Source organism: Sprattus sprattus (assembly GCF_963457725.1).
Source record: "Sprattus sprattus genome assembly, chromosome: 11".
NCBI lineage: Eukaryota > Metazoa > Chordata > Actinopteri > Clupeiformes > Clupeidae > Sprattus > Sprattus sprattus.
Genome location: NC_137909.1, coordinates 24,698,637 through 24,723,620, shown reverse-complemented (window position 1 = coordinate 24,723,620; position 24,984 = coordinate 24,698,637). Strand labels below are relative to the sequence as shown.

The window sequence follows — 24,984 nt, the reverse complement described above, 5'->3', positions numbered from 1 at the left end:
GAGGCATGAGAAGAAAATATTTTTCTAAACGATGTCTCACACATTTCCACAATATCCTTTTTAAAATATCGAAATTAAAATGTTTGTCGGCAAAGGTAAAACAGCGCCAACTGCAACTCCGTTGCTTGGCCCAACAACATCCTCCCCTTTAAATCGCCAGCAGCGCTCCGCTAAAGAGCAGTAGCAGAAGCCTTTACCGAGAGGCTGGCCGACTATACGACAACGGCTGACAGGGGTTTTACCCTGTCGAAAATGGTTCTTACAGTTAAGTGGCAGGTAACATCGGCACTTACCCTCCAGACATCTGTCACGAACCTAGTTTAACCTCGCTGAGCCCGACGCCATAGCGAGTGCAGAAGACATAGCTTTGGTGCAACGATAGACCGCAATAGCATTCACATCTAGCTTGTCTTCCCTGGCTGATTTATGGAATGGGATGCCTGTCTGCCTGATTTCCTTTCCTTTTGACCAAGGACACTGAATGGAATTGCTAAAGCTGGGCTAAATGGCGTAGCTGCCTCTGTTAAACTAGATTATGAAACACATGTTTTCCTTCTCGACCCCTCACTTGATGCAGGTTTGTAGACACGGCATAAAGGCCGCTTTCGAATGGTAGCTGGGCTGATCTGTCATTTTGCTGCTTTATCCATTTTCATGCCATTTCTGCCGCATGCGAGTTTTAGAAGATGGACCTGCTTTATACATTCTGTTTGAAATCGGCGAACGAGTGGGCGGATGTTCAATGATTTGATACCATTTCGTGACAATGTGACCGGGCGGTGAAGTGGGACTATCCGATTTTTCTGTGTTCATCGCGGGCCTCGAGTGTTCACCGGAGCAGCAACGATGCCGCGGAGTTGTAGAAGGCTTCTGCACCTGGTGCTATTCTGCCCATTATCTAAGGGTTTGCAGGTATGGCTACGACACACGCACATACACATGCAGAGCCGTAAGGATTGTTTGTGGAGATGTAGCAACGCCGTTACTCCCTGTAGCAAAACAAGCTATAATAAGTCACCATAATATCACGTGTGTGTGTGTGTGTGTGTGTGTGAGAGAGAACGATAGGAGTCGCAATATTGCTGTGTTTTTGGAAGAGCGATAGCTTAAATGCCTTGTTATTTGATGACACACTGTGCTGGTTGTCGGACTGTCCTGTGGTAGGCCTAGGTTGAGCTATGTTGGATATTCTTGTCACATGGACCCCAGCAAAGCAAATCAGCTTTCCTTGGCACTGTTATTTTCCCATTCATTTTTAAAAATCACTGTCTCAGTATTATTTGTAGTAAGTTACTCATTATATATCATTAACTGGACACACTTCTGGTATTATTGTTTTATACATACAAAACCATCCCACTTAGCTGTACCTGCCTGGTTGTTTACCAGCTGACTTCTGTATTTGAGGTCTGTTTGTGTTTGAAATGTGTGTGTGTGTGTGTGTGTGTGTGTGCACACCATGAAGAGTGAAGCCTTGTGTCTATGTGATGTATGTTTATCTGACTCTTTATTAACCTCCCTCTCTCATTGTCTTTTCACCCCCCCTCTTTGTACCCACCCCCTTCTTTCTCTGTCTGTGTTGTAGTCCCGTATGCCAGCTGTGAAGGTGAAGTATCTACTGCTGGTGTGGGTAGGGATCCTGCTGGCAAGCTGGGTCCTCTACATGCAGTACTCCTCCTACTCCGAGCTGTGCAGAGGACACGTCTGCCACATGGTCATCGTAAGTAACCTACGGCTCCCTGTGTGGGCGGGCGGGAACCAGAGAAAGACAAAAACAGTTGTCATATCACAACAAAAGTGGAATCACAAGTTTTTTGTCATTGTGGACACACCCTAGTGCCAGTTGAGGACCGTCTTTTATGGTTTGTTTTCCTCTGAGAGGAAAAGGAGTGAGCTAGTAGAATGCCCGGTCTGCTCCTTTCCATGCATTACAAAAATGATCGTGGAAGCATCTTTGAAACTCCCAAAAGGAAAGGGGATATAGCATAGAAGGACACCGTGCTAATTGTGCACTATATGTTTTCTAAAAAACTGTTGTGCGAAAAACACCGTAAAGAAATAACTATTTTAGGTATTTACCAGTAATCTTCCTTTTCCAGTTGAATGCTCCCCTCTCCAGGAAGGGTTGCAAAGTCAACGCCAAGGAAGCCCACATTTGCATTATCGACAGAATCAGAATCACTCAAACTTTGCCTAAAGGCCTTGTCATCATTCAACCACCTTACTCTTTCTCCCTTCCAAGAAAAAAACACAACAGAGAACAGGTTTCTATTGGGACGAGGGTGAATAGATGATTTTGAGGTTAAGTGTCAGCAAGGTCTCAGGAAGTGGAGAAGTCAGAGGTCAGATAGTTCTTGCTTCAGTGAAGACTTTTCTGACATCATATGGAGGTGTCTATGGACGACTACTCATGCCCTACAAGTTGTCTACCACAAAGGGCTGAAGGAATGACATATGCCATCAAATGATTTGGGAGCTCCTTTGAACTGAAATGCCCTACATAATGCAGTGCTTAGCATGATCACACAGACCAGTCCGTAATCGTTGTGTTGTTAACACCGCCAAGAGCTCAGGGTTTGCATTCAAAAAAGACGATGGTCAGTGAGAGCTGACTGACGATCAGCATCCTGATGTAGTGATCATAACCTTTTCATTGTCCGTTTCTAAGTAAAATGGACTGTGGCTGTTTATGCAAGACCTAAATTAGATGAAAATGTTAGTTCCGCTAATGTGCCTAGTGGAGCAGACTGTTGCTTAAGTGAGGAGCAGTTTATTTTTTTTTATTGTTTTGGATTCACTGGTCGAGGGGATTTTCTTGCTGAGAAATGCAACAACATGATGATGTAGGGGTCATGACTGAGGCATCTAGACATCATGACAAGCATGGAAAAGAAATGTGTTGCATTGTTTAAAAAAAAAAAAGTCTCTCGGCTCATTTGACGAGGCCTCTTGGCTAAAATAATTGGCTTTGTGAGGGCTGTTGCCATGTCAGCTAACAGAATAGCAGTGTCAAGAACACAGAACATTTTAGAAAAATGAAGCAAAATGAAAGATTGAGTCAAGATAGAGTGATAAAGATTTCAAGGATGTCTTTTCCTGTACTGACTGGTGTTTGTAACAGCTAATATGCTTTGGGCAACAGGAAGTCATTCATTTAACTTGTGTCTTTGGACTTGGGTTAGGGTTACGCTTAATAACTTTCTGTCCTAGAGTGAGTGAGTGTGTGTGTGTGTGTGAGAGAGAGAGAGAGAGAAAGGGAGATACCCTTGGGGTCATGGGTGCATTAGTGGATTATTAAGTACTTCTGCGTGCAGTGGGTATTTTAGCTGTCTCAGTGGTTTAATTGGTCAACTCTCTGTGTTGCCATGGCAAGGATGACACAAGGGTTATAAAGTTCTTTCTTTGTAGTCCCTCTCTCTCTCTCTCTCAGACACACAGTTTCATAAAGGTGTTGCTGCCATTCACTGATCACACAAGCTTGCCACACAAGAATGAGGTCATATGCAGGTACACTAACACAAACACAAACACACACACACACACACACACACATACACACACACACACAAAGAGCTAGAAAGAGAGCTAGCTCCTGGCTCAGTCTCTCCAGGACAGATGGATATGGTCAAAGTTAAACCAGCACAGGACTGTGCTTTGTGTTTGCCTGTTAAGGATTAAACAAATTAAACTGTGGGTATGTGTGTGAGTGAAGGAGAGAGACAGAGAAGGTCTAAGCATCAGAAGCTCTACAGGAGGAGGTGTGCGTTTGCATGCGTGTGTGTGTTTGTGTGTTTGTGTGTTTGTGTGTGTGTGTGTGTGTGTGTGTGTGTGGGGGGGGGGGGGTTAATAGGTTTCTGCGCTGCTGTTTGTTTCAGAGTAAAGACACGTCACGTTGATGGGCCATGAGAGATGTTGCCATTTTAGTTTGAATAGCCCAAGGAAGTAAAGCTTCCTGTTTATAGTGTTCTGTCACGTACACTCGCTCACACACACACAAACACACACACACACACACACATGTGCTCACATACTCTCAAACACACATACACTTGTTCACACACACACACACACACAATCACAAAGATGCACACATATACACACACACACACACAATCACAAACAGGCACACATAAACACTCACCCACACTCATACACACACACACACACACACACACACACACACACACGCACGCGTGCGCTCACGCTCACATCCACCGCTCTGACATTTCTCTCTTGTCTCAGTGTGATCACTACCGCAGGGGAATCATAGCCGGCTCAGCGTGTAAAGCTCTCTGTGAGGAGAGAACCCTCAGCCTGCAGAGATGCCTGTCCATGTCATCAACACATCAGGTACACACACACGCACGCACACACACACACACACACACGCACGCACGCACACACACACACACACACACACCCGCACGCGCTTGCTCTCATTCTCTGTCTTAGTTAACAGTAATGCATATATCTATCTCAACTACTCACTTCCAGAAAAACACAAAATGTCACATACAAGTACAAGGCAACCTCACACACTGCTTAGCACAGCACATGCCTGCTCCAGCCAATAGCAACAAAGACTTACACATACAAAGCACATATAGCAGTAAGGGCTTGAAATACGGAATCAATTTTTTTGTTGTTGCCCCGAACCCCTGAATCTACCCCACCCAAAAATATAAAAATAAGTTGACATAAAAGAAAAAAACTAACAAACATTTAAACAAAGACAAAGGGCTTCATGGGAAGCTAGTTGAGTGCTTACAGTCTGTAATGATGCTTACAGTCTCCAATGATGCTTACAGGTGTACACTGGGCTGTGGAAGGAGAAGGCGGTGGTCATAAAGTGTGGCATCGAGGAGTCGGCCAATGGTGAGGGCATCCCAGGCTCTGCCCTGCGGCCCGAGAGCAGCCTCTTCGACAGGCCGGCCAGAGGCACCTCCATGGATGAGTTCAGAGAGATGCTGCACTCGTTCCTCAAGGTCTGCTCATCCTGCCCCTCTCTCCCACACATCTCACTCGACTTGCTCTCTTTTTCTGACTGACAAGCCATATGCTGTATTTTAATTTTAAAAACAATTCTTTCACCGCCACCAGAAGTCAAAAGATATTACAGTGGCATCGCTGTATCTTCCTATATACAGATAAATCCACTAAGCCAAGGTTGTACAAATGCAAACATTCAGCTTTATTATGGTTGAGAAAAATCAGAAATAATATTTTATGTTAAAGTGATTTCCATCATTCCCCACTGTCTCATTTCCTATTATAATACAAATAATGATAATAATACAGTAGAGTGATCTAAAGTAAAGCTTTTCCTGGGTAACGTCTTATTTTATAGAATGGCTATTCTTATATTATATATACTTGCCCTCTTTCATCAGACAACTTTATATAATATTTTGTTGCATACATTTGGAAAGTTATTAACTGTTAAAAAGCTTGCTGTCTAATGACGAGTTGGTTTGGAGAGAACCCTAAGCCATTAAAAAAAATGACTTTTCTTGTTCTAACCATATTTGTCCCACTATTTTCCACTGCAGGATAGTTTGGGAGAGCAGACATCTCTTGGCACACTGGTAGCGCGGGTGGTCACCCTTGCAGACGTCAACCAGGATGGTAAGGTGTCCCTGGCTGAGGCCAAGTCTGTGTGGGCGCTGCTTCAGGTGCCTGAGCTGCTGGTGCTGCTGGCGTTAGCGGGCCGCGAGCATACGCCACGCCTGCTTGGCTTCTGCGGTCACCTGTACGTGACGGAGCGTGTGGACCACAGCACCCTCTGGCGGCTGGAGGTGCCCCCTACCCTGCGGCCAGTTGTGCCCGAGGCTGTCGGCGTGGCGCTGAACCGCTGGCTGGCCCCTGCCTGGCCCCGGCGGGCCCGCATCAGCATCGGGCTGCTGGAGTTTGTGGAGGACGCCTTCCACGGCGCCTACGGCAGCTTCCTCATGTGCGACTCGAACCCGGCGCGCGTGGGCTACAGCAACCAGTACGACTGCAAGATGGCCGACCTGCGCGGCGTGGCCAGCGAGGCGGCCGTGCGCGGCTACCTGCGCGGGCGGCCGTGCCAGACCAACGTCGACTGCACGTACGGCCACGACTGCACGGCCACCTGCGACCGGCTGGCGCGCCAGTGCAACACGGAGGTGGTGCAGCCCAACCTGGCCAAGGTGTGCGCGCTGCTGCAGGACTTCCTGCTGTTCGGGGCCCCGGCAGACCTCCACGCCGACCTGGACAAGCAGCTCCGCACGTGTGTCACCCTCAGCGGCCTGGCCAGCCAGATGGAGGTGCACCACTCACTCGTGCTCAACAACCTCAAGACCCTGCTGTGGAAGAAGATCTCCAACACCAAGTACTCCTGATCACAAAAGACAGGAGGACAAAGAAAGAACCTGGACACTGAAGGGGGAAAGGCAATAAAGAAAAGTGGTGCAGAGATGGTAGTTGAAGTGAGAGATAGATAGATATGCGAGAGAAAGAATGGGGCTTGTGCTGAAGAAAAAGCGAATCAGTAAGAAAGAAAGAAACCTGTAATAAATATAGAGACGAGAGAGAGAACAAAATAAAACGACGATTAAAATGGCACCACCAAATGGAGCTGTGCTGGACACGGACTGGACTGCAGAGGCTGTCTCGTACCCTTGTACAGACACTTCTTAATCCCCAACCCTGCATTCCCACATTCATAATCTCCTTGCCCTACAACTCGAACAGAGAACAAGAAAGACACCACTACGGGGCGCAACTTGAGACATACGTCGCAGTCGACACTAAAAGACAGTTTGTCAACACTTTAAGCCAGCAATGGAAAAAGACCCCTGACTCTTGAATGGAAGATGATTGTTCTGTATTTTTAATGTTCTACAACTAAATTAATTCACTATGCTGTTTTTGGTAGACAAGAGGCTAGTGCCCCACAGGGCCGTTTAGCCACTGCGATGGAGAACAGAATTACACTAAAGTTCCATATGAAAGATATACTGAACCAATCACAGTCACCCATAATTACACTGTCCAGCACTTAAAATTTCTCCATTGTGGAATGCCTCAGAGTGTGTCTGTGTGTGCGTGTCAGTGTGTGTGTGTGCCTGTCTGCGTGTGTGTGTGCGTGTCAGTGTGCACGTTTGTGTTTCTTTTTGTGTGCATGACAGAGAGAGAGAGAGAGAAACCCAGGAGTATAGATGATACCTCTGTTATGGTCTTGTGCAGTGATACTCAGGCACTTTAGTTCCTAAATGTCTCTCCGTCCTACTTACATCATGAGTGACCCTTAACCTTGTAGGATGCATCTTTTGTGTGTGTGTGTGTGTGTGTGTGCATATGATGCATCTTGTGTGTGTTTGTACAAGACAGGTATTTATTGAGACTCCACTCAAGACTGGCAGCCCTTTCAGGGAACGCTGCTTAACTCTGCCAGGAAGACTACCAGGTCTGCAGTTCTGTGTGCGCTTGGTGACCAGTCTATTACCAGTGATGGCTGTGGTTTTTAAATGATTCACTGGGAAAGGAGCCTGGAATGTGTGTGTGTGTGTGTGTGTGTGTGTGTGTGTGTGTGTGTGTGTGTGTGTGTGTGTGTGTGTGAGAGAAAGAGTAGATGTGGAAATTAACACATGATTAGGTCAAGTGTGTACATATTTGATGTAGCTGTCAATCTGGTTGCTGTATGTGAGCGAGAGAGAGGCTGCTAGGTTCATGCTGTAGTGCATCAGTGCAGTACTGCAGTTAGCATTGTGTTGTATGGTGTTTGTATTCCACAGACCCAGGCATTCAGAGGTAAAAGGTACATTATGCAGATGGTGTATTGGTATTCCTTTCATTACTAAAAGATTGATTAAAATTTCTCTTAACTACAAAATTCAACTCATTTTCTTACTACAAAGTTGTTTTGGGGCTGAACATTCTTTATTGGTTTGAAATTTGTCAGTTCTCTAGGAACCTTATTGAAAATGACCACCTGGTGGTTCAACACATTCACTGAAGCTGAAAGATTTTGTAAGAAATTAAGACAAGTGGAGTGGAGCAATGGACTGGTTGGCAGTAGACCAGTATATTCAATTATTAACTGTGGTGTGAAGAATCTTTCCACTTCATGTGGTGTGATGATTATTTCCACTTCATGGTTGCAAAACGTCTCTCCTTACTAACCCTTAACCTCCTTCAGTAAGTATGTCTGTCACACAGTGGTCTGTCTGTGGAGTCTGTGGGCTCCATCCACTCAAGGGACATATGATTTCAAGGGGCTGTGTTTACTTATCACAGTGGGGAAAAGTGAATGAAAACCAGGGCACAGGTAGTGTCAATTGTCAATAACAACATGTGCCACTTTCTGTGCCTTGTGCCACACACAATAAACGCTGGATTCAATAGAATAGAGTTCATCATGAAAATGGAATGAGCCATTCCAACATTTAAACGTGCCAAATCTCACTTATAAAAAAACTAAATACTCCTACTCGACAGTACTGACGTATTACACCTACACTTCTGGTGGTCTCCTGTGAGTGACTACGGTCAGAGGCGATTGCAGGTCTGGTCTTTGTACAGGTTGAAACAAAAACCCAAGCTTCATCTTTAGGAAATTGACAAAAGGTCTCTGTATGTGTTTGTTTGGAATGGACAAGGAACTGAATAAGACCATTGAATGTCAAAAGATTTTGTCTGTTTATTCAGTAAACCATCCAGCACAGCAGGCAACACTAACCATAACAGAAATATTGGCCAGCCAACATCTCTCTTGGTTGAGACATTCACCGTGAGATGTGGCCAGCACAACCCTTGGATTGCTTAACCGCTAAACCAGAGCACCTCTCAATGGCCGTGGTCCCACTGACTACTTCTTTGTGCAACCCGATCTGGAACACCTCATGTGGGAGTGCTCATGCTGTGTAAAGCTGGATACGGAACCTCCTGATGGACCCGACCGGAACCTTTTTGACCCAAGCCTGCCACTGTAGCGCTCTTCTGTTGAAGGTCAGGGGGCTGGAGGAAGGTGCCCCTCCATGGGAATGGTGACCTTCTTCGGTCTACACACTAGCTGAAGGCAGCCCACCTCCTGATCAGCAATAAAGAAAACAGCACAGGGTATTATCACTTAATTATTGTTCAGTACGTTTTGGCTCAGCAGTAGGTAGGGGATGTGTGGATCTATGTTGCAGGCTGTCGGTGTGCAAGTAACTAGTGAACAAACACCAACTGCAGAGTGCAGTTTACTCCCTCAGGCGTTCTGTGCTTTCTTGCCGTACAGGCACAACAGCAAAAGCCGCGTTGCAATGCCTCAAGGAGCATGTGGGTGTCTCGTGTGTGTGCAAATACCTCATGCCTATGTCTGTGAGTAAAATGAGACACATATCATGTAGCTTCTCTATTTCAGGGCTCCAAATAGTCAGTCACGTGTCTGACCCTTCATACTTGTAAGTAAAAATGGCCTTTGCATGTGACAAATGAAAATATATTAGCAACATTTGTTTTCAATGGCAGAAGAACCAATCACTAAACAACATATCGCTTTTCTGCATTGTGTTTATAATTTATCTGGACAGATGTAAAAACCAGAAAATGAGAAGACAAACAATAACTCACTACAAACACTACTTTGTACTATCTTGTACAATGTACTATCATTCATTAACATGCTTTGTGGTTCATGTTTGACTTGAACATTGTAATGCTCTATTCAAAACTATCTGAATTTCAATACAGCACTACACTATACATAGTGTATATAAACACTGCTGTAAGGTATAGCACCACAAAACCCTCCTGCTCACCAGTCCCGGCCACGGGGTGGGGAGGGGTGCATTTTAGTATTTATCTGGCTGATTACCATGCCAACAGCCCACTGCACAGGGCATGCCGGCCCGACTCAAGCCAGTTTCTGTTCGCCCGCTTATGGCTCAACCGTGGAATCAGTGCCACAGTCGCGTCTCAAGGGGCAAAAAAAAAAAACATTCAGCGTTCACAACAGCATTCACTCCAGTCAAAAGCAAGCAAAACATTATTATGCTGTTTATTACAGAGTTTGCAAATTCAGCTATAGACACATTGATTCAACATCACATGAATCAGGTATAGATATATAGTTCCTTATGTTGTTGCATTACAGATTAAGAACAACAATGTATAAATGTAATAGTATAAAGGGAAAACTTACCATGATTTTGACCCATAAAAACACCAAACGTCTCTATAGCAGAGATCCACTTGACACTTATGAGCCTGCACTCTTCTGCATTAAGGAAAAAACAGCATTTAATGAAAAGTTAATTGGTACACTTGAACACAGCTGCTAGCATACGTCATTAAGATAATGTAATAATCTGGTTATGCACCATTCCTGCAGCCTACCCGACAGGATTCCCAAGTCCGTCTCCCAGTTTGTTTGACTGACAGTTATAGCCAGTTATGTACGGAGTATACATTTGCAAACAGAATCAACTACTCAAGATAAAACAATAAAATAAAAATAACAGAAACATAATGCATGTTTTAAAAAGTAGTCCTACAATTTTAACTGGCTCTTTCAAACGATTGAGGCTAAAAGCAGAATTAAATCATAAATTAAACAATGATAACCATGGTTGTAAACGGCCGGATATAAAATGGAACCATAACAATACTGTAGCAAATAAAATAAATACATGTTCCTGTGGTAGGAATCTGACAAACATACGTACCACATACAAACTTCTTTATAACTCCAACCAGATATTGTTGTGCATAATCCAGGCTCAGTAAAGAAAGCCAGTATTTGTTAGTAGTCTGCTCATCACGCATACGCGTAACAAGTGTCCATAATACCTTCCTAATGTAGGCCTACATGTGTTATAGGACAGTAGCTGCACCTAGATTGTTGAAGCAACAGGTCAAGCCATTCTCAATGCAATGCAAAGTTTGACTACCGCAGTAGTCACGAAGTTATCATCAACAGATAGCGGCACTCAGATGATTCTAAAATTCCACTTTCATAAATCAGTACATGACTCTAAATGGATCCCGCAACTGGACTACAAACACAGATGCGCTGCAACGAAGGAATTATGTAATCTTATGCTGAAATTACACCGTTAAATTTAATTGCAGACTTTAACACAGGATTATTTTCACAGGTTTCTTGATCCTGCCTCCATATTTTAACCCAGGCTCTGTGGGCTGTGTGTTTGTCTGGAACTTTCCAACCATCTAACGTTACTGATGCAACATGCATCATACTGAATTTCGTAAATATTGTACAGGACAGACTATAAATGGAAGACATGCTCTAAAATCGTGGTGTTGAAATCTGCTGTTCGATTTCGCAATATGAATTCAACCAAGGGCATGATAAAGCCAAGGTGACTATGCTAGCCATCGCTAATAGTTAACGTTCGGTGAGGTTAGGGTAGTTTATTTAGCACTTGCGTGCAGATTTAATATCATGTTCCTCGTAAGACTTGTAGGTTAACTCACCTCGCTCGCTCGTGAAATGATGCTCTTATTTTTTAGAGTATGTGTCTCATCTCTAATGTTCTGTACTATAAGTTGGCTGACAGCAACTAAGCCACGTACGGGATAACCGTGGGACAACTTCCACAAAATACGCAACGCGAAGACACGTCAATTACAGTCGACACTTTCCACGAAGATTTCGAGTTTCTCCATGAAAATGGCATATTTTGTGATGTCTTTTAGATTCATTATAAAGGCTCGTACAGAATATCCAGGGAAAACGCTAACAGAATGAACCTCTTGTAAAGGGTTTCTCGTATGGCCTTATAGCGTGAGTCCGCCACCTTGCGATAATATTAAAAACATGTGTATAGTTGTAGTACGCCAATATATTCCCAGTATTAGTGAAAATGAGAATCTAGTCTAAGATTGTAATAACTAAAAACGTTTTGTTTAGTAATGAGGGAGGCAGGTTTTAAACAACCAATTCTCAGTCTGGTGTCACCAGATAATTATTTTGGTAAGGGATAATGATGACTTAAGGATGTACAGAATCAGCTGTCTATGTAATGAACCCCAGTTCCCAAAACACTACAACACTCACGATAACAAAGTATTACAATACCAATAGTGTATAAACTAACATTTCATCTACAGCCTTAATATTTGCGCTGCACTGTAGACATGCACAAATCATTTGTACTAGGTTCACGAGAAAACGTTTGCATCTCTAAAAGTATTTTTACCATCATCGATTGCACAATTTGTCATTAATTCCACTTCACATATTCCTCTTTATTCTCTGACCAAATAAACAAAGACACATAATTATTTGTTACACTCCTAGCAGGCAGTCCATGATATTGTGAGGCAAGTCTGTACTGCATGGTAACTTGGACTGTACTGTGTTGAACGGTGTGCTGAGCAGAGTAGAGTTGTTCGAGCATAAGTGATATTGTCTGTGTTGTATGCTGCCAGTTCGCTCAACCTGATGCAGTGGTTTCAGAGCTTCAGAACCCCATTGGGTTAAGTCATTTCGGTCATATTTGACTATGACCAGTCTGGTTCACTTGTCTGCTGTGGGCCCCAGGCCTCTGAGCAGCTCCAGCTGCCTCCGCTTGTCCTTGGCACGGTTGATGGTCACCTTAAACAGCCGGCAGAAGAGCTCCATAGCGACAGGCGTGTCGTCGTTGGCAGGGACTGGGTACGTGATGAGACTGGGGTTGCAGTTGGTGTCAACGATGCCCACGGTCGGGATGTTCATCTTGGCCACATCACGTATTGCAGTGTGGGGCTGGAAGACGTTGTTGAGTGTGGACAAAAAGACCACCAAATCAGGCAGCCGTACACCGGCGCCATACTGGATGGTGGCGTTAGTGAGCAGGCCGCCTTGCCAGTAGCGCGTGTGAGCGTACTCGCCACAGTCACGGGCTGTGCGCTCTACTAGGTGGCCAAACTGCCGTCGCCGACTGATGAACATGATGACGCCCCCGCGGAAGGCCACGTGCGCTGTGATGTTGAGGGCCAGCTGCAGGTGTTCCACTGTCTGCTCCAGGTCAATGACATCCACATCCAGACGGCTTCCAAACAAGTAAGGCTCCATTAGCCTGAGAGAGACACAGATGAGAAAAGACAGAGATGAAGAGAAAGGTCACAGATGCAGAGAAAGGCCAGAGACGCACAGACTGTGTCTCACTAACCTTAGACACCACTATAAAGACCAGTGTTAACCCTTCATTCCCTTCTATTGCACACAATTACACTCAGACAGTTACTTTCTAAATATAAGCTGAACATTGTTCAATGGCAGATATACAAAACAATATGTGTAACAACGTCCAGTAGATGTCCTTATGAAAGTTCAATCCTCTAAACACTAAGGCATCTTAAGTTCAATCACCTGTGCCGACATCCCTTCTTGTGACCAAGGTGAGCACGCGCATCAAACAGGTCCTTCAGAGTGAAGAGCTCAGACACCCGGAAGAAGTCTGGTTGGCTCAGCGCGACATTCAGAAGTTTGTCTTGGTCATCTTAAAGATAAACAGAGCACATTCTATGTATGTTAGGACACCATCTATGATGGCTTACATACAAAATCTTCCATAAACTGTGTCAGGGGTCCTTGCAATATATGAATGTTTGTGCACATATACGACATCTATTGAAAAGCAGTCACACATATCCAAAAAATAATGTTTTATTCCTAAGATCTTGACAGCTAAAGGAATCAGTCTCGTCTCCTCACTTGTGATGTCGCTTGGTGTCACTACTGCCTTTGGTAAAGCCGCTGTGCTGTATGCTTGCCCGCTACAAGAGAGGGCAGCTGCAGGAAAGCGAGGGCATCGGAGTCCGCCGATCACTGAAACGACGAGAAAAGGAAAACGGCACACATCAAGACAAGATATGGGCCACAGACAAGAGATAATCTGGCTAGCTAGTTACCTAGCTAACATGCTTCAATTCCAATTCCTTACCTAACGTTATGCTAGCTACGTGGATATATCTCATAAACCTATCCAGCAACCTAAATTATACAGATGTACTATCATAGCAGATAGTTAAACAAGAGCACATACACTAAGTTCTTGAAACTGATGAAATTGCTAAGATATTAATTTACAAACAAAAATATGTTTTGAGTTTCACCTTTCGTGAGGATCCCGGCAGCCATGCTTGTCATTACAATCTCCGCCCACTGAAGGTCAAAGATGCACGCTGGGATGCGTAGTCCCAAAGCATGGTACAGATTGCACTCACATTTTATTAAGAACTCCAACTCCCAAATATAATTCAACGCAACAACTACTAAACCAGGACCAGACCAAGGCAATTTTTGATGACCACTTTATTAATTTAAAAGTAGAAATTTACTCATTTCTAAAACCATAGTAGCATTGTGTTAACATTTTTGTATTCATCCAACCAAAGTACTCTAATTACAAATTTGAGTTTTGAACACAATAAATTGCATAAACTGTAAAAAATTGACACTACGGCACAAACAAAAAGGCATACATACAGTACAAAAATAAAGGCCAAACATTAAACTCACCAACATCACAACAAATTGAATTTAAACAAACATAATGTATCAATAAATTGAATTTAAACAAACATAACATACTAATAAATTGAAATGCTGTAACACAACTAACACGATCACGGTTTCAAATGTAGGTGTTAAGGGTGGCAAAACCAGGGGACCTTCCTTTTAAAAAATGTTGGAAGCTGGAATTACCCCTCATTTTCATGTGTCCTCCTTCCTGTAAAATGAGTTGGAATGAGAGCAAACCAAACCATACAGCACAGCTGTACTATGTCTTTGATAATTCGATATTTCAATTAAATTTAATTTATATAGCGCCAAAACAGCATGTCACTACTCCCCTAACAATTAAACCTACCTGGTAGCCTACTACAGACCACAAATTGGAGCTTTCTCTTCACAACTCTGTATGTCTTGGGGCTCTGCGGGATGTAACATTTGGGGGGGGGAAAAATTGCAATTCATTTATAGACATTTACTAACCTACTACTGTCTAACCCTGTACGTGTTTCCTGAGGACTTCAGGCTAATTTCAGTTTTGTGTGTGTTCCTGTGTGTTAGCATACTAGCACAGATAGTGTGATATACCGTACATGTGTGGCCTCTGCTGCTTGCTGACCTGTTTTTTGAACCTGCTGGCTAAGCGGCTCCTCTCCTCTGTGGTGAGGACGATGTAAGGGCTCAGTATGATCCCTGGGTCTATGGTGCGTTCCAGTGACCTGTGGTTGTGCAACAGGTATGCATTAAAACAAAATATCAAATACTGTGAAACTGTGCATCACTGTCAAATGGGACTGCACAAAATACATTGTCTACAGGCATTAAACATATATATATTTTTAAATCAACACGATAGTATGATACATTTAACATTTTTATTTCCTTGACACATACAATTACTGAATGCAACATCCACTTATCCATAGTTAGTTCATGCTACCCCTTATCATTCACACTCTGCTTAGGGTGGCTGTACAGGACGCAGGGCAATATTGTCTTATTCAGAGATTTGAAAACAAACATCTGTTTCTCCCTCTCCTCCCTCCGAACCATCACCGGCATTCTTATTTTTGACAAACAAACTGAAGGCCCTGTAAAGGATTTTTTTAAAGCTTTTCTTAACATCTGATTGGTGGAAGTCCCAGGAGAAATATCTCGGTACTGCAGCCCTGGGTGATGATTTTGGAACTGAAGTAATCAAAGTAAGGCCATGGAAGAAAAGGGGCCAGCTTTAAAACATAGTGAGTGAAGGCAGTTAACACTCAATTATGTCTTCTGGGGTTTCGAATGTTCACACCATCCGTTCTTGGTGTGTATAACAGACTTATTCTTATTATTCTGGTAAGCAGGCTGTTTGACTATTTTTGCATATTTGAACATGGAGGCGTTTATTTCCCCCCTCTAATCTATTACACACACACTCACACACACACACACACACACACACACACACACGAGGAGACTGCAGCAGGTTGTTCAGAGTCATTATTTATTACACTGTAGCACTTGTAAAGATCCAGTCAGAATGCCTCCCTCCTTTCCACCGGGAGAAAGGGAAAAAGCATTTTTTCAGTTTTGCAAAATATTTATGAAAACTGGCGATGCACAGCATAGTCAGTATGTCTTTTTTATCCTTTCTTTAAGTCTATAAACAAAAATAAATAACATTCTTTTCACATCTGAAATCCAGGAGAAATGCTGAGTTCTTACCACAAGCAAACAAACAAAAATACAGAACAGAGAGAAACCACCTAACCTGAACTTCACCCTTGTGAACTTGGAATTGTATGTGTGTGTGCAACAGAGAAAGAAAGCGCATATGGAAACCACAAAAAGATGGAGAGGTCCTTTGCTTTTGTAGGGGAAGTCCCTTTTACACATCTGTGCGCTTCACCTGCAGCAGGGAGCTAGCTGGGTATGGTAAAGGCTTCCTCAGGAACAGACATACGCCATCAATCTTATCCAATTTATCTTAATCAATGTGATTCAAATCAGATAAAAATGAGGAAAGAAGTAGTGTCAATGATAAGAGGTGAATTGCTAACCTTTTGAGAATTAAAATATAAATGAGCTAAATCCTGGAGTAGACCTTTAGCCAACTAACCCAGTGAGGCAGAAACAACACAGAAGGGAGAAGATAAGTGGAGTTCAAAGAAGAGAAGACTTAAGGTTGTTTTATGTGAAAGACATGGGCACAAGCAGAGTGGACAGGACAGGAGGCCAAGCTAAGGAGAGCAAATTAATGATGAAGGGATGAATGATGAAGGGATGGAAGATGAAGGGATGGACGAGGTTTTTTTCATTAAAGGAGTGCAAGACCCCTTCTGGATGATATATGTGGACCCTACTTTTACCCCTCAGTAACCATAGTAACCACATTTGCAGCGCTTGGTGTCCCTACTTAATGTCAGACGGCACCAGCCTGCCTTCCTCTACATACATGACCCATGCTTTGCTCTCTGGCAAAAAAGCTTTGTGAGAATATGTGATGTGATATGTACGTTCTCTCTGGTGACAATAAGACTGATTTATACAGACAGATAGACACACACACGCGCACACACACACACAGAATAGAAACGAAAGAATGTGGTGAATAAAAAGATAGAGGCCCTTAAGGTGATATGTTCCTACAGAAAGAGGTTAGTTCTTTTCAGTACCTCATCAGATGAAAATAGTCCTTCTCAGTTCCTCAAACGTTTCATACACACAGTCACCCACACCAGCTGCTCCTTAATTTCACCGTTTTTGCCAGTTGTTCTATTGAATGTTGTGGCTTAAACTTTTACACTTAAGTGTGTTGCAGAGAATTCACACTGTGAATGTGTGATACCGTATTTGTTTTGAATATGTGTTCAGAGCTTTGCATCATTCGATATAACCACTTGTGAGCTGACCTAGGAGAAATGTTTCAAACTATCCTGTTTCAGATTGAGAACCTCAGTTGTTAGTATTTGGTTTGGGTAACACTCTTCATCCTTATTACAGAACCAAACTCGGACTTCTTAAAGTCTGTTGAGGAAACCTCTTTCTGTCAGAGTAAAAAAAAATCTAAATTCAAAACAAAAGGAATACATTGAGTTTAAACACACAAATGAAAAAAAGGTCAATCTCTTCCTCTTGATGGCATATTATGTGCATTTAAATATATTTATAAATGTACAAACACATTTAAAAAGAAAACAAAAAACTTTTCTACAACCATACTTGAACTCACTCCCACTAAAATAAGATCCCTTGGTGCCTCGCCATATATAAAATATGTGGAATTAACGCAAGCAGTGGAAGATCCACTGCACCTGATCACCTTGTGAGAGCTAATATACAAAAAAGGTGAAAGGTGAAAGGTCATGGAAAGGGGAAGGGGCTGTACTCACACACTGTGGAATCTCTGCTGTCTACCCTCCCTCTGCCTCTCTCCATGTCTCCTCTCCTCCTCTGAATCCACATCTGTCTCATCTACGCACTCTGCCTCTTCCTTCTGCTTCACCTCTTTCTTTTCAGTCTGTCCTTTTCTCTCTCTCTCCTCTTTTCTCTCTCTCTCCTCTTTTCTCACTCTCTCCTCCTTTCCCTCTCTCTCCTGTCTACCTCCAGCCTGTGAGAGGCTGGCCTGCTGGGCTGACTGCCTCAGCGAGGCCTCCTGGTACTTCTGCAGGGTGCTTCCACAGGGCTGTTGGGTTTGAGATGGTGGGGGCTGGTCCCATCGTCCACGTTTCCCACTTCCCTGCAAATGACGGCCAGGGCTAACACGGGGTGCTTGGCTGTCTCTGCTAACCGGGCTAACATGGGGTGCATGGCTGTCTCTGCTTACCGGGGTCTCCGTTGAACTTCGATAAAAGGTGACCACAGGTAAAGACGTTGAGCGAACAGTGTTCCTACCACATGAGTCCACCGCACTTGGGCGGCTGCTCTGACTGAGTCCCGGGAAACTGGTCGCAGTGGGGGTACTAGTGCGTGCCGGACAGGGGGTTGTCTGAGAGGGAGGAATCTCATTTGGGCTGCTGGTTGTTTGTGTTCTGTTGGGAGAGTGTCTGACACTGTGTGGTCTGCTGGGTGTGTGTGTAAGGGTGTGTGTTCTGCTACTGGGTGTGTCACAGTCAGAGTGCAAGTGAGACTTGTCTCCAGGAGGGGAGACAATGTTGGGTGTGTGTCTCTCCTCGACGCTCCTCTTCCTTTCTCCCTTACATGTTGTTGTAGGGGTGTGAGAGAGTCCATCCCGGGCAGGGCTTCCAACCGTTGCCCGGCTATCCCTAGTGCTCTCCGATTTTTGCCGAACACCCTGTTGTGCATCTAAGCATGGCATTCCCAAGTCTAGAGGAATTTCAGCCTGCTGATTTTCCAACTTGATGGCCCTAGGAGGGGAGGTGTCCTCTTTCTGGTCCTGGTCCTCAGGCCTTCTCTCTGGCTCCACATCCTTCGTCTTTACGGTGGCAGTGGAAGTGACTGTGGCGGTGGTCACGCTGGTGTTGCCGCCTCCTCCCTTAGCCTTCTCTGCTAGAAACTTGCGGATCTCAATCTCAATGCTGTCATCACTGTCAACTGAGCTGCTGTCTTCTTCTTCCTCCTTGTTGACAGCCAGACAGTCTGGAATATCAATTCCTGCACTGCCACCCTCAGCTACGTCTGGTTTGGCCGGCTGACCGAGAGCTTTACCGTTTTTCTCCAGCTTTACGTCAGGAGAGCTCTTAACAGCCTTGTGGGGCTTCTTGGTTTTTACCTGACTGATTTTCTTTTTTACTCCCTTAGAAAGGCCAGGTTGGGCAGTCTTAACACTGGGATCAGAAGGGAGTTTGGGTTTTTTGGATGGGTGTGTGGTGGGGGAGTTGCCTGCTGGTTTTGTAAGGGGGTTTCTTGTCTTTCTTTTTACCCTCTTCTTTGTTTTAAGTAGGTCTTTGATGGCGGCATCCAGATCCTCGTCGCTGTCGAATGAACTACTCTTTCCGTCACTTTGATCCCCCTTGTCTGATTCAGTTGGAAGCCTAGGTCTAAATGTTGTTTTGGGTGGTCCTTGGGCTGTGACTGGTGCAGCCGGAGTCTCTTTCTGCATTTGGGCCTTCTCCTCCAAAAACTTCCGGATTTCCAACTCAATCCCATCCTCACTGTCCACCGAGCTCTCCGCATCGCTTAGATCCTTAGAAGACATTGGGGGGCCTGTGGAGGGCACAAGGAGTGTGTGCTCCAGGGGGAGTGGACTGGGGTCAAAGGTCATGGGCATCACAGCCTTGGAGATGTCTAAGATGGCTTCAGCACACATGAGTTCAGCTGTTGTGTTGACCTTTAGCAAAGGCACTGGTGGTGTAGGCGCTGGTCTGCTGGGGGAAACAACATGCCCTCTGCCATTTAAACTGTTTGAGGAGGGACTGCCTAAAGATGCAACAGGTCTGTCAGGGGAGGAGCCAGGCATGGACAACTTCCCCTCCGTCCCAGGTTTCTTTTTCTTTTTCTTCTTTGTGGGTCCAGGATTTGTAGGTTTTGAGGCCTTTTTGCCTGGCATCATCTCCATTCCGACTGTGCCGAGGAGACCCACCGTGCCAACCAGGGGAGCATTTTTGAGCGGTGACTGTTTGACCACGCTCTTATTTGTCTTCTGGTGAGTTCTCTCCTCCTGTTCTTTCTCCTGCTGGAAGCAGCGGATGGCTTCTTCTATGCCATCATCACTGCTGGAGTCAGAATCCTCCTTCTTTATCTGCGGTGTGGTCAGCTGAAGCCGTTCCTGGTTCTTCTGCTGCTGGTAGCGCTGGATCTCCTCCTCAATGCCATCATCACTACTGCTGCTGCTACTGGCATCTAGGGGCTCTTCTTCTTTGACAACCAGGGTGGGCTGCGCTTTGTCTTGGTGGGGCAGGGTGGAGGATGCTCCTCTTTGGTCATGTGATGGCAGTTTCTTAAAAAATGAAAGCATGGTCACAGCTGGTTTCTTTACAGGGTTCTCCTTGCTTGGCCTCTTCTTCTTGAGCTTTTTCTTTATATTTGCTAATGGGCCAACACCTCCTTTAGAATTCTTGAGGATATGATTGCTGGCTGTGAGCACCTTGTTACTGTCGGAGCACGATTGTGGACGTGGGTTATCTGCTGTGACCGGAGTCTCTCGGCGTGGGAGTTTGGCTGCCGGGCTGGTGCTGACTGGGTTAGGAGATGGTTCTGCCTTGCGCTTAACGTCCACCCTCTCCTTCAGGTACTCCTGGATGGCCTCCTCAATCCCACGATCAACTGAACTGTCACTGTCAGAGTCTGAATCTTGACTCTTTGGATTCGTGTTCGGATGTAACAGAGGTGGTCTGCAGTCCACCACTGCCCCACCTCTGGAACCACTGGGCCCTGTCTTCATGTTGCGTCCCTGTTGCCGTACGGACCCCTGGCTAGAGTGTGCAGATCCTGTCCCTTCCGTTGGACCCCCGTCGTTCATTTCGACGGAGGACTGGGTGGTCCGTAGGGTCTCGATGATCATCTGGACCTTGTGGCTGATGGGCGTGCCGCTACCTGACAGGCTGCTGTCTGAGTCATTGAAGCACAGTGGCAGGCCCAGGCTCTGGGGGGCGCCACCTCCGACACTGCTAACACTCCCAACACTCCTCCAGTCTGAGTGAATTGCCACCGCTGGAGGCACGCTCTTCAGGAACATTCTAGAGGGTCGGAACAGTGGCTAAGGAAGATCATCAGATCATCGCTGCTACATTTGCCTCATGTTCTTCACATCCTGTAATGCACAGAAACAAAAACAATAATATGTTAGACATATTACACACGTTAGACCAGCACCTCCAAGTAAGATTTTTCTCCAAGTTGATATGCCACATAGACATACCCCCAAAGATGGCAGTATGAGTATGTGTATGTGTACGCGTAATCTGATCAAATGCTGTGTGCGACATGCTATATATACATTGGACAGTGCAATTTATGACAGGCTGGCTGAGTTAGGTTTTTAAAGGTTGCAAAATTCCATGGCTTATTGGAGATTGATGAAGACTGATTCAACTTTTTGACGTGAGATGAACTTATTTGTAAGCTAGCCTGAGACAAGACAGGTTGATGACTTTGGGCATCAGGGAAAAACTGCAACTCTCCGTGAGACAGGGATGGCACCAATAAGGTAACAGCCTATGATGAATCCTTTTATAAATAACATTGGCAATGATGTAGATGTATGATGTATGATGAAAACTAGCGAGTCAACTTTCCTAACACAGCCAAACATCAAGCAAGCGCAACACAAGACATAGCAAGACAGTTAACAAGTTATTACTGACTAGTCCAACAGAAAGAAGGCCAGCTCAGCATCTGCATTAAATCCTTTAATAACTCTTAGCTCTGACCAACGCCATTCTCCGTATTAAAAGTCAGTGTACCACCAAAATGATTTTGAGGCTGTTATTTTAAGGTAGAATCGTTACATAATGTTATTTCAATGCCTGAACCCAAGGTGATTTACAGACTTTACTTTAAATACGAATACATTTCTTACACACATACACTGATATGTACAGCAGGGCACATTATAGGAGCTACACATGGTCACATTTTATAAATCTGGTTCAATTCAAAACTTGAACTGATATAGTAGCCAGTACCAACAACAAATGATGTTAAATTACAGAATTTAAAGTTACCATCGTCTGTAATGAAAGAGGCAAACGTGACCACCATTAAACGTAACCACATTTGATTATTCCCCATCATTTTTAGACAGGTGAATAGAACCGAGTAATTCAACTCAGTTTAGCATATTGATTTTTCCAAATGGTCCTATCCAATGAAGCTGCTCTCTGTGCCCAGAGTCAGCCTGAGTGTTTACTGGAGGTTCTTATAGCCTGCATTGGCAATTGAGGCACTTGTGAGCCAGCACATGTTTAAACTGTGTAATCATGCACCAGCACATATTGTTTATTGCACAATCATAGAATGCGCTAGAATGAAACTATACTGCCTTCAACAATATATGACACGCCTTTACTAGCTGATATGATATCATTTCAGTACAGTTGTGTAGCCTCTGAACATTGATCTGACAGTGGCCTACTTTAACCAACGTATTGAGAATCACAATAAGTTGCTAACTGGACGAACTGCTAGTAGAGGGAAGAGGGAAGCCAGTGGAGAGTGCCTTGATTATCAACAACGTATAAACACTGAGACTATTAAGTTTATCACCTAAACAGTACAAACTTTGAAAGGCGCAACTGGAACCCTTTCATCCTACCAGCAGTGAATGTAACTGCATGCTCATCTCCCACCCCTTGATTTGAATATCCTTACTTTCCGCATTTAACACCATGGAAGATAATAGAGTATTCACAGCGGGTAAACCTTTGCTGCCCAATGAAGCCCAGTGTAAACTGCAAAATCTGAAGAGGAAAAAACTAGCCAAAGTGACTGTGTTACCCCAGCTAGCGAGACAACAGCATTTTCTGCAGGAAATGCAACCAAGCCTACAGTTTATCAGTGCAGTTTGAACAGTAATTTGGTAAACATGCACAACATTTTTTTAAACTCCTTAACCACCAATACCACATTGACCGATTACTCCAGGAGACAGTCATGCCACTTCCATTTAAAAAAAAACTTTTCTTAGACATAAGGTCAGTGTTGTGTTGTTAATTGCTCCCTCCCTTTCTATCTCTACCTGTCAAACTGGTCGGTTCCGGGCAGATAGGCCCACCTCCTTACGAGCAGAGGTTCTGCTCAAGGTTTCTTTCTGTTAACAGGGAGTTTCCCCCTTGACCCTGTCGCATTTGTGCTTGCTCCAGGGGGTTCAAGCTCGGGGTTCTGTAAAGCGCCTTTTAACAATCGTTTGTTTTGTATTTATATGTAAATACAATATTGCATCATTAGAGAGTAGTGTTGCAACATGATGAACCTCTAATGCTTAATGAAGCCCATGAGAAAGAGGAGAAAATTAAGTACTTCTCTAAGTTATCCATTTATGCACCACCACAACTGCAGCTCTGAAAAATACTTAAGCTAGGCATTTACGTTTTACAAGGATGGATCCCTTGCAGACCTGTAAATATGGCATCCCAGAGGTGTTACATATTATACCGAAATATGAGAAATATGTATGAAACGGATGTTACAATATTCTCATTTTTCTGCCACTACTGCATCTGCTTGTATGTAGCCAGGGCCATGAGGTAACGTTGGCCAATTTTCTGTAAGGCAACCTTGTTTTAGAATCTGGCATTGTTCGTTTGATTTTTTTTATTTGGAAAGGCGCTGTTACTTGTCACGACAGGCCAGCAGGTGTTAATGAAAGGGAAGTGCAGTGCAATTAACCAATCCGCCATTGGGTACTAAGTTTTAACGTTTCAGTCCCACCTGGCTGAAACCTAAGCCAGGTAGCTAACTATCCTTGGTAACGTATCGCGACCGTCGGTACCCTGAGCCAACTGTGGTAGGGTCCAACTTCACGACAAACTTACTAGTATAGCCTACTGTTTATCAAGAGACTTTGCGTCAGCCCATGTAGACATACTTCAAAAATGTCGTTAGTCACGTTTAAGACATGTGTTCTCATTGAGCCGTATCGTGTCAGGAAGTCGAATGAATATCAATGCTAGTCCCCTACCATTAAAACGCGCCGATAGTGGTACGGATCGTGGCGTTACAAACATACTTGCACAAAAATGATGTCTGAATTGACTGAGGCATTACTGGGATTCGAAATGTGTTTCGCCCGATTACAAGTTACATTTGATATGTTCTTTTAGTCATAATTTGACGTCACATGCCATACACAGTAGCCTGCTAACTCCAGACCTCTAAACCCCGAGTGTCGCATCGCCGCACCGGGCTGTCCCCGTATCTCCTCTGCGGCTTGGACTGCACTGATGCCCGGTGAGTATCGCTAAGAGACACCGCAGAGAGAGCAGCTTCCGTCCCTACCCGGCCACTGCCCTCTCAAGCTGTACGCGTTTCGCCTCACCATGAAAATATGAACCGAGCAGCAGTATCCATTTAAAGTACAATACATTGCATTGCTATCACTAAGCTAAAAGCCGAGTGGTGAAAATCAAACGGGGACGACAAGTTTCTATCGTTGCTTTAGGACTGTCTGGATGCACAAGATACTCGCGGGCCTCCCCACTTCAAACCGGTCATTTTTCTGTTAAGAAAACCCTTTGTATTGTGCGTCTGAAGCTTTCTGGTGGTAGTATAACACATTTCATATCTAATACGCGATGAGTTGCAGTTTTACAGTACCTGAAAAGCTGTAGAAGTAAACACAATGATGGTAAATTTTCCCGGTTTCGGAGATTCTCTTTGTAATTCTTAAAATTGTAGTGTCCACACGGAGCACGGATATGCGCAGAAAATGCGCGGTCGCGAATCCCCACTGCCTTCCTACTTACCTTGGAGAGCTCATTTAAAGAAACAGTGCATTTAAAAAATAATGACACTGTTTTCCTCGCCTCCTACCACTTAAAACAAACGAAACTAGGTAGCTAAATTGATGTTTGATAGCTTAATCTTCAGAAGATGGGCTACAGTGTCTTTAAAAAGTGCTGAAAGAATGG

The 24,984-nt window shown here is 44.3% G+C and overlaps 3 protein-coding genes across 3 annotated transcripts; 1 reads left to right on the top strand and 2 right to left on the bottom strand.

The window, feature by feature from the left end:
- Nucleotides 1–192: 192 nt before the first annotated feature.
- Nucleotides 193–7,855, top strand: dipk1b (divergent protein kinase domain 1B). The gene is made up of 5 exons (XM_080847068.1): nucleotides 193–912; nucleotides 1,586–1,720; nucleotides 4,243–4,350; nucleotides 4,809–4,985; nucleotides 5,550–7,855. Exons 1-5 carry the CDS (start codon nucleotides 847–849, stop codon nucleotides 6,360–6,362), a joined length of 1,299 nt encoding a protein of 432 aa, XP_080703194.1. The 5' UTR covers nucleotides 193–846; the 3' UTR covers nucleotides 6,363–7,855.
- Nucleotides 7,856–12,187: 4,332 nt separating this feature from the next.
- mrps2 (mitochondrial ribosomal protein S2) lies at nucleotides 12,188–14,108 on the bottom strand. The gene is made up of 4 exons (XM_080847796.1): nucleotides 14,071–14,108; nucleotides 13,670–13,783; nucleotides 13,325–13,454; nucleotides 12,188–13,031 (listed from the first exon to the last, which is right to left on the bottom strand). Exons 1-4 carry the CDS (start codon nucleotides 14,102–14,104, stop codon nucleotides 12,491–12,493), a joined length of 819 nt encoding a protein of 272 aa, XP_080703922.1. The 5' UTR covers nucleotides 14,105–14,108; the 3' UTR covers nucleotides 12,188–12,490.
- Nucleotides 14,109–15,991: 1,883 nt separating this feature from the next.
- On the bottom strand, nucleotides 15,992–24,748 carry ppp1r26 (protein phosphatase 1, regulatory subunit 26). The gene is made up of 2 exons (XM_080848099.1): nucleotides 24,671–24,748; nucleotides 15,992–21,167 (listed from the first exon to the last, which is right to left on the bottom strand). Exon 2 carries the CDS (start codon nucleotides 21,090–21,092, stop codon nucleotides 17,844–17,846), a length of 3,249 nt encoding a protein of 1,082 aa, XP_080704225.1. The 5' UTR covers nucleotides 21,093–21,167; nucleotides 24,671–24,748; the 3' UTR covers nucleotides 15,992–17,843.
- Between the last annotated feature and the right edge of the window lie 236 nt (nucleotides 24,749–24,984).

Coding starts and splice junctions, on each gene's coding strand:
- ppp1r26 (XM_080848099.1), bottom strand. CDS start 21,092: ATGTTCCTGAAGAGCGTGCCTCCAGCGGTGGCAATTCACTCAGACTGG.
- mrps2 (XM_080847796.1), bottom strand. CDS start 14,104: ATGACAAGCATGGCTGCCGGGATCCTCACGAAAG. Junction 13,784..14,070: donor TGCCGGGATCCTCACGAAAG/GTGAAACTCAAA, acceptor TCGTCGTTTCAG/TGATCGGCGGACTCCGATGC. Junction 13,455..13,669: donor GACACCAAGCGACATCACAA/GTGAGGAGACGA, acceptor TTTATCTTTAAG/ATGACCAAGACAAACTTCTG.
- dipk1b (XM_080847068.1), top strand. CDS start 847: ATGCCGCGGAGTTGTAGAAGGCTTCTGCACCTGGTGCTATTCTGCCCA. Junction 913..1,585: donor CATTATCTAAGGGTTTGCAG/GTATGGCTACGA, acceptor TCTGTGTTGTAG/TCCCGTATGCCAGCTGTGAA. Junction 4,986..5,549: donor TGCTGCACTCGTTCCTCAAG/GTCTGCTCATCC, acceptor TTTCCACTGCAG/GATAGTTTGGGAGAGCAGAC.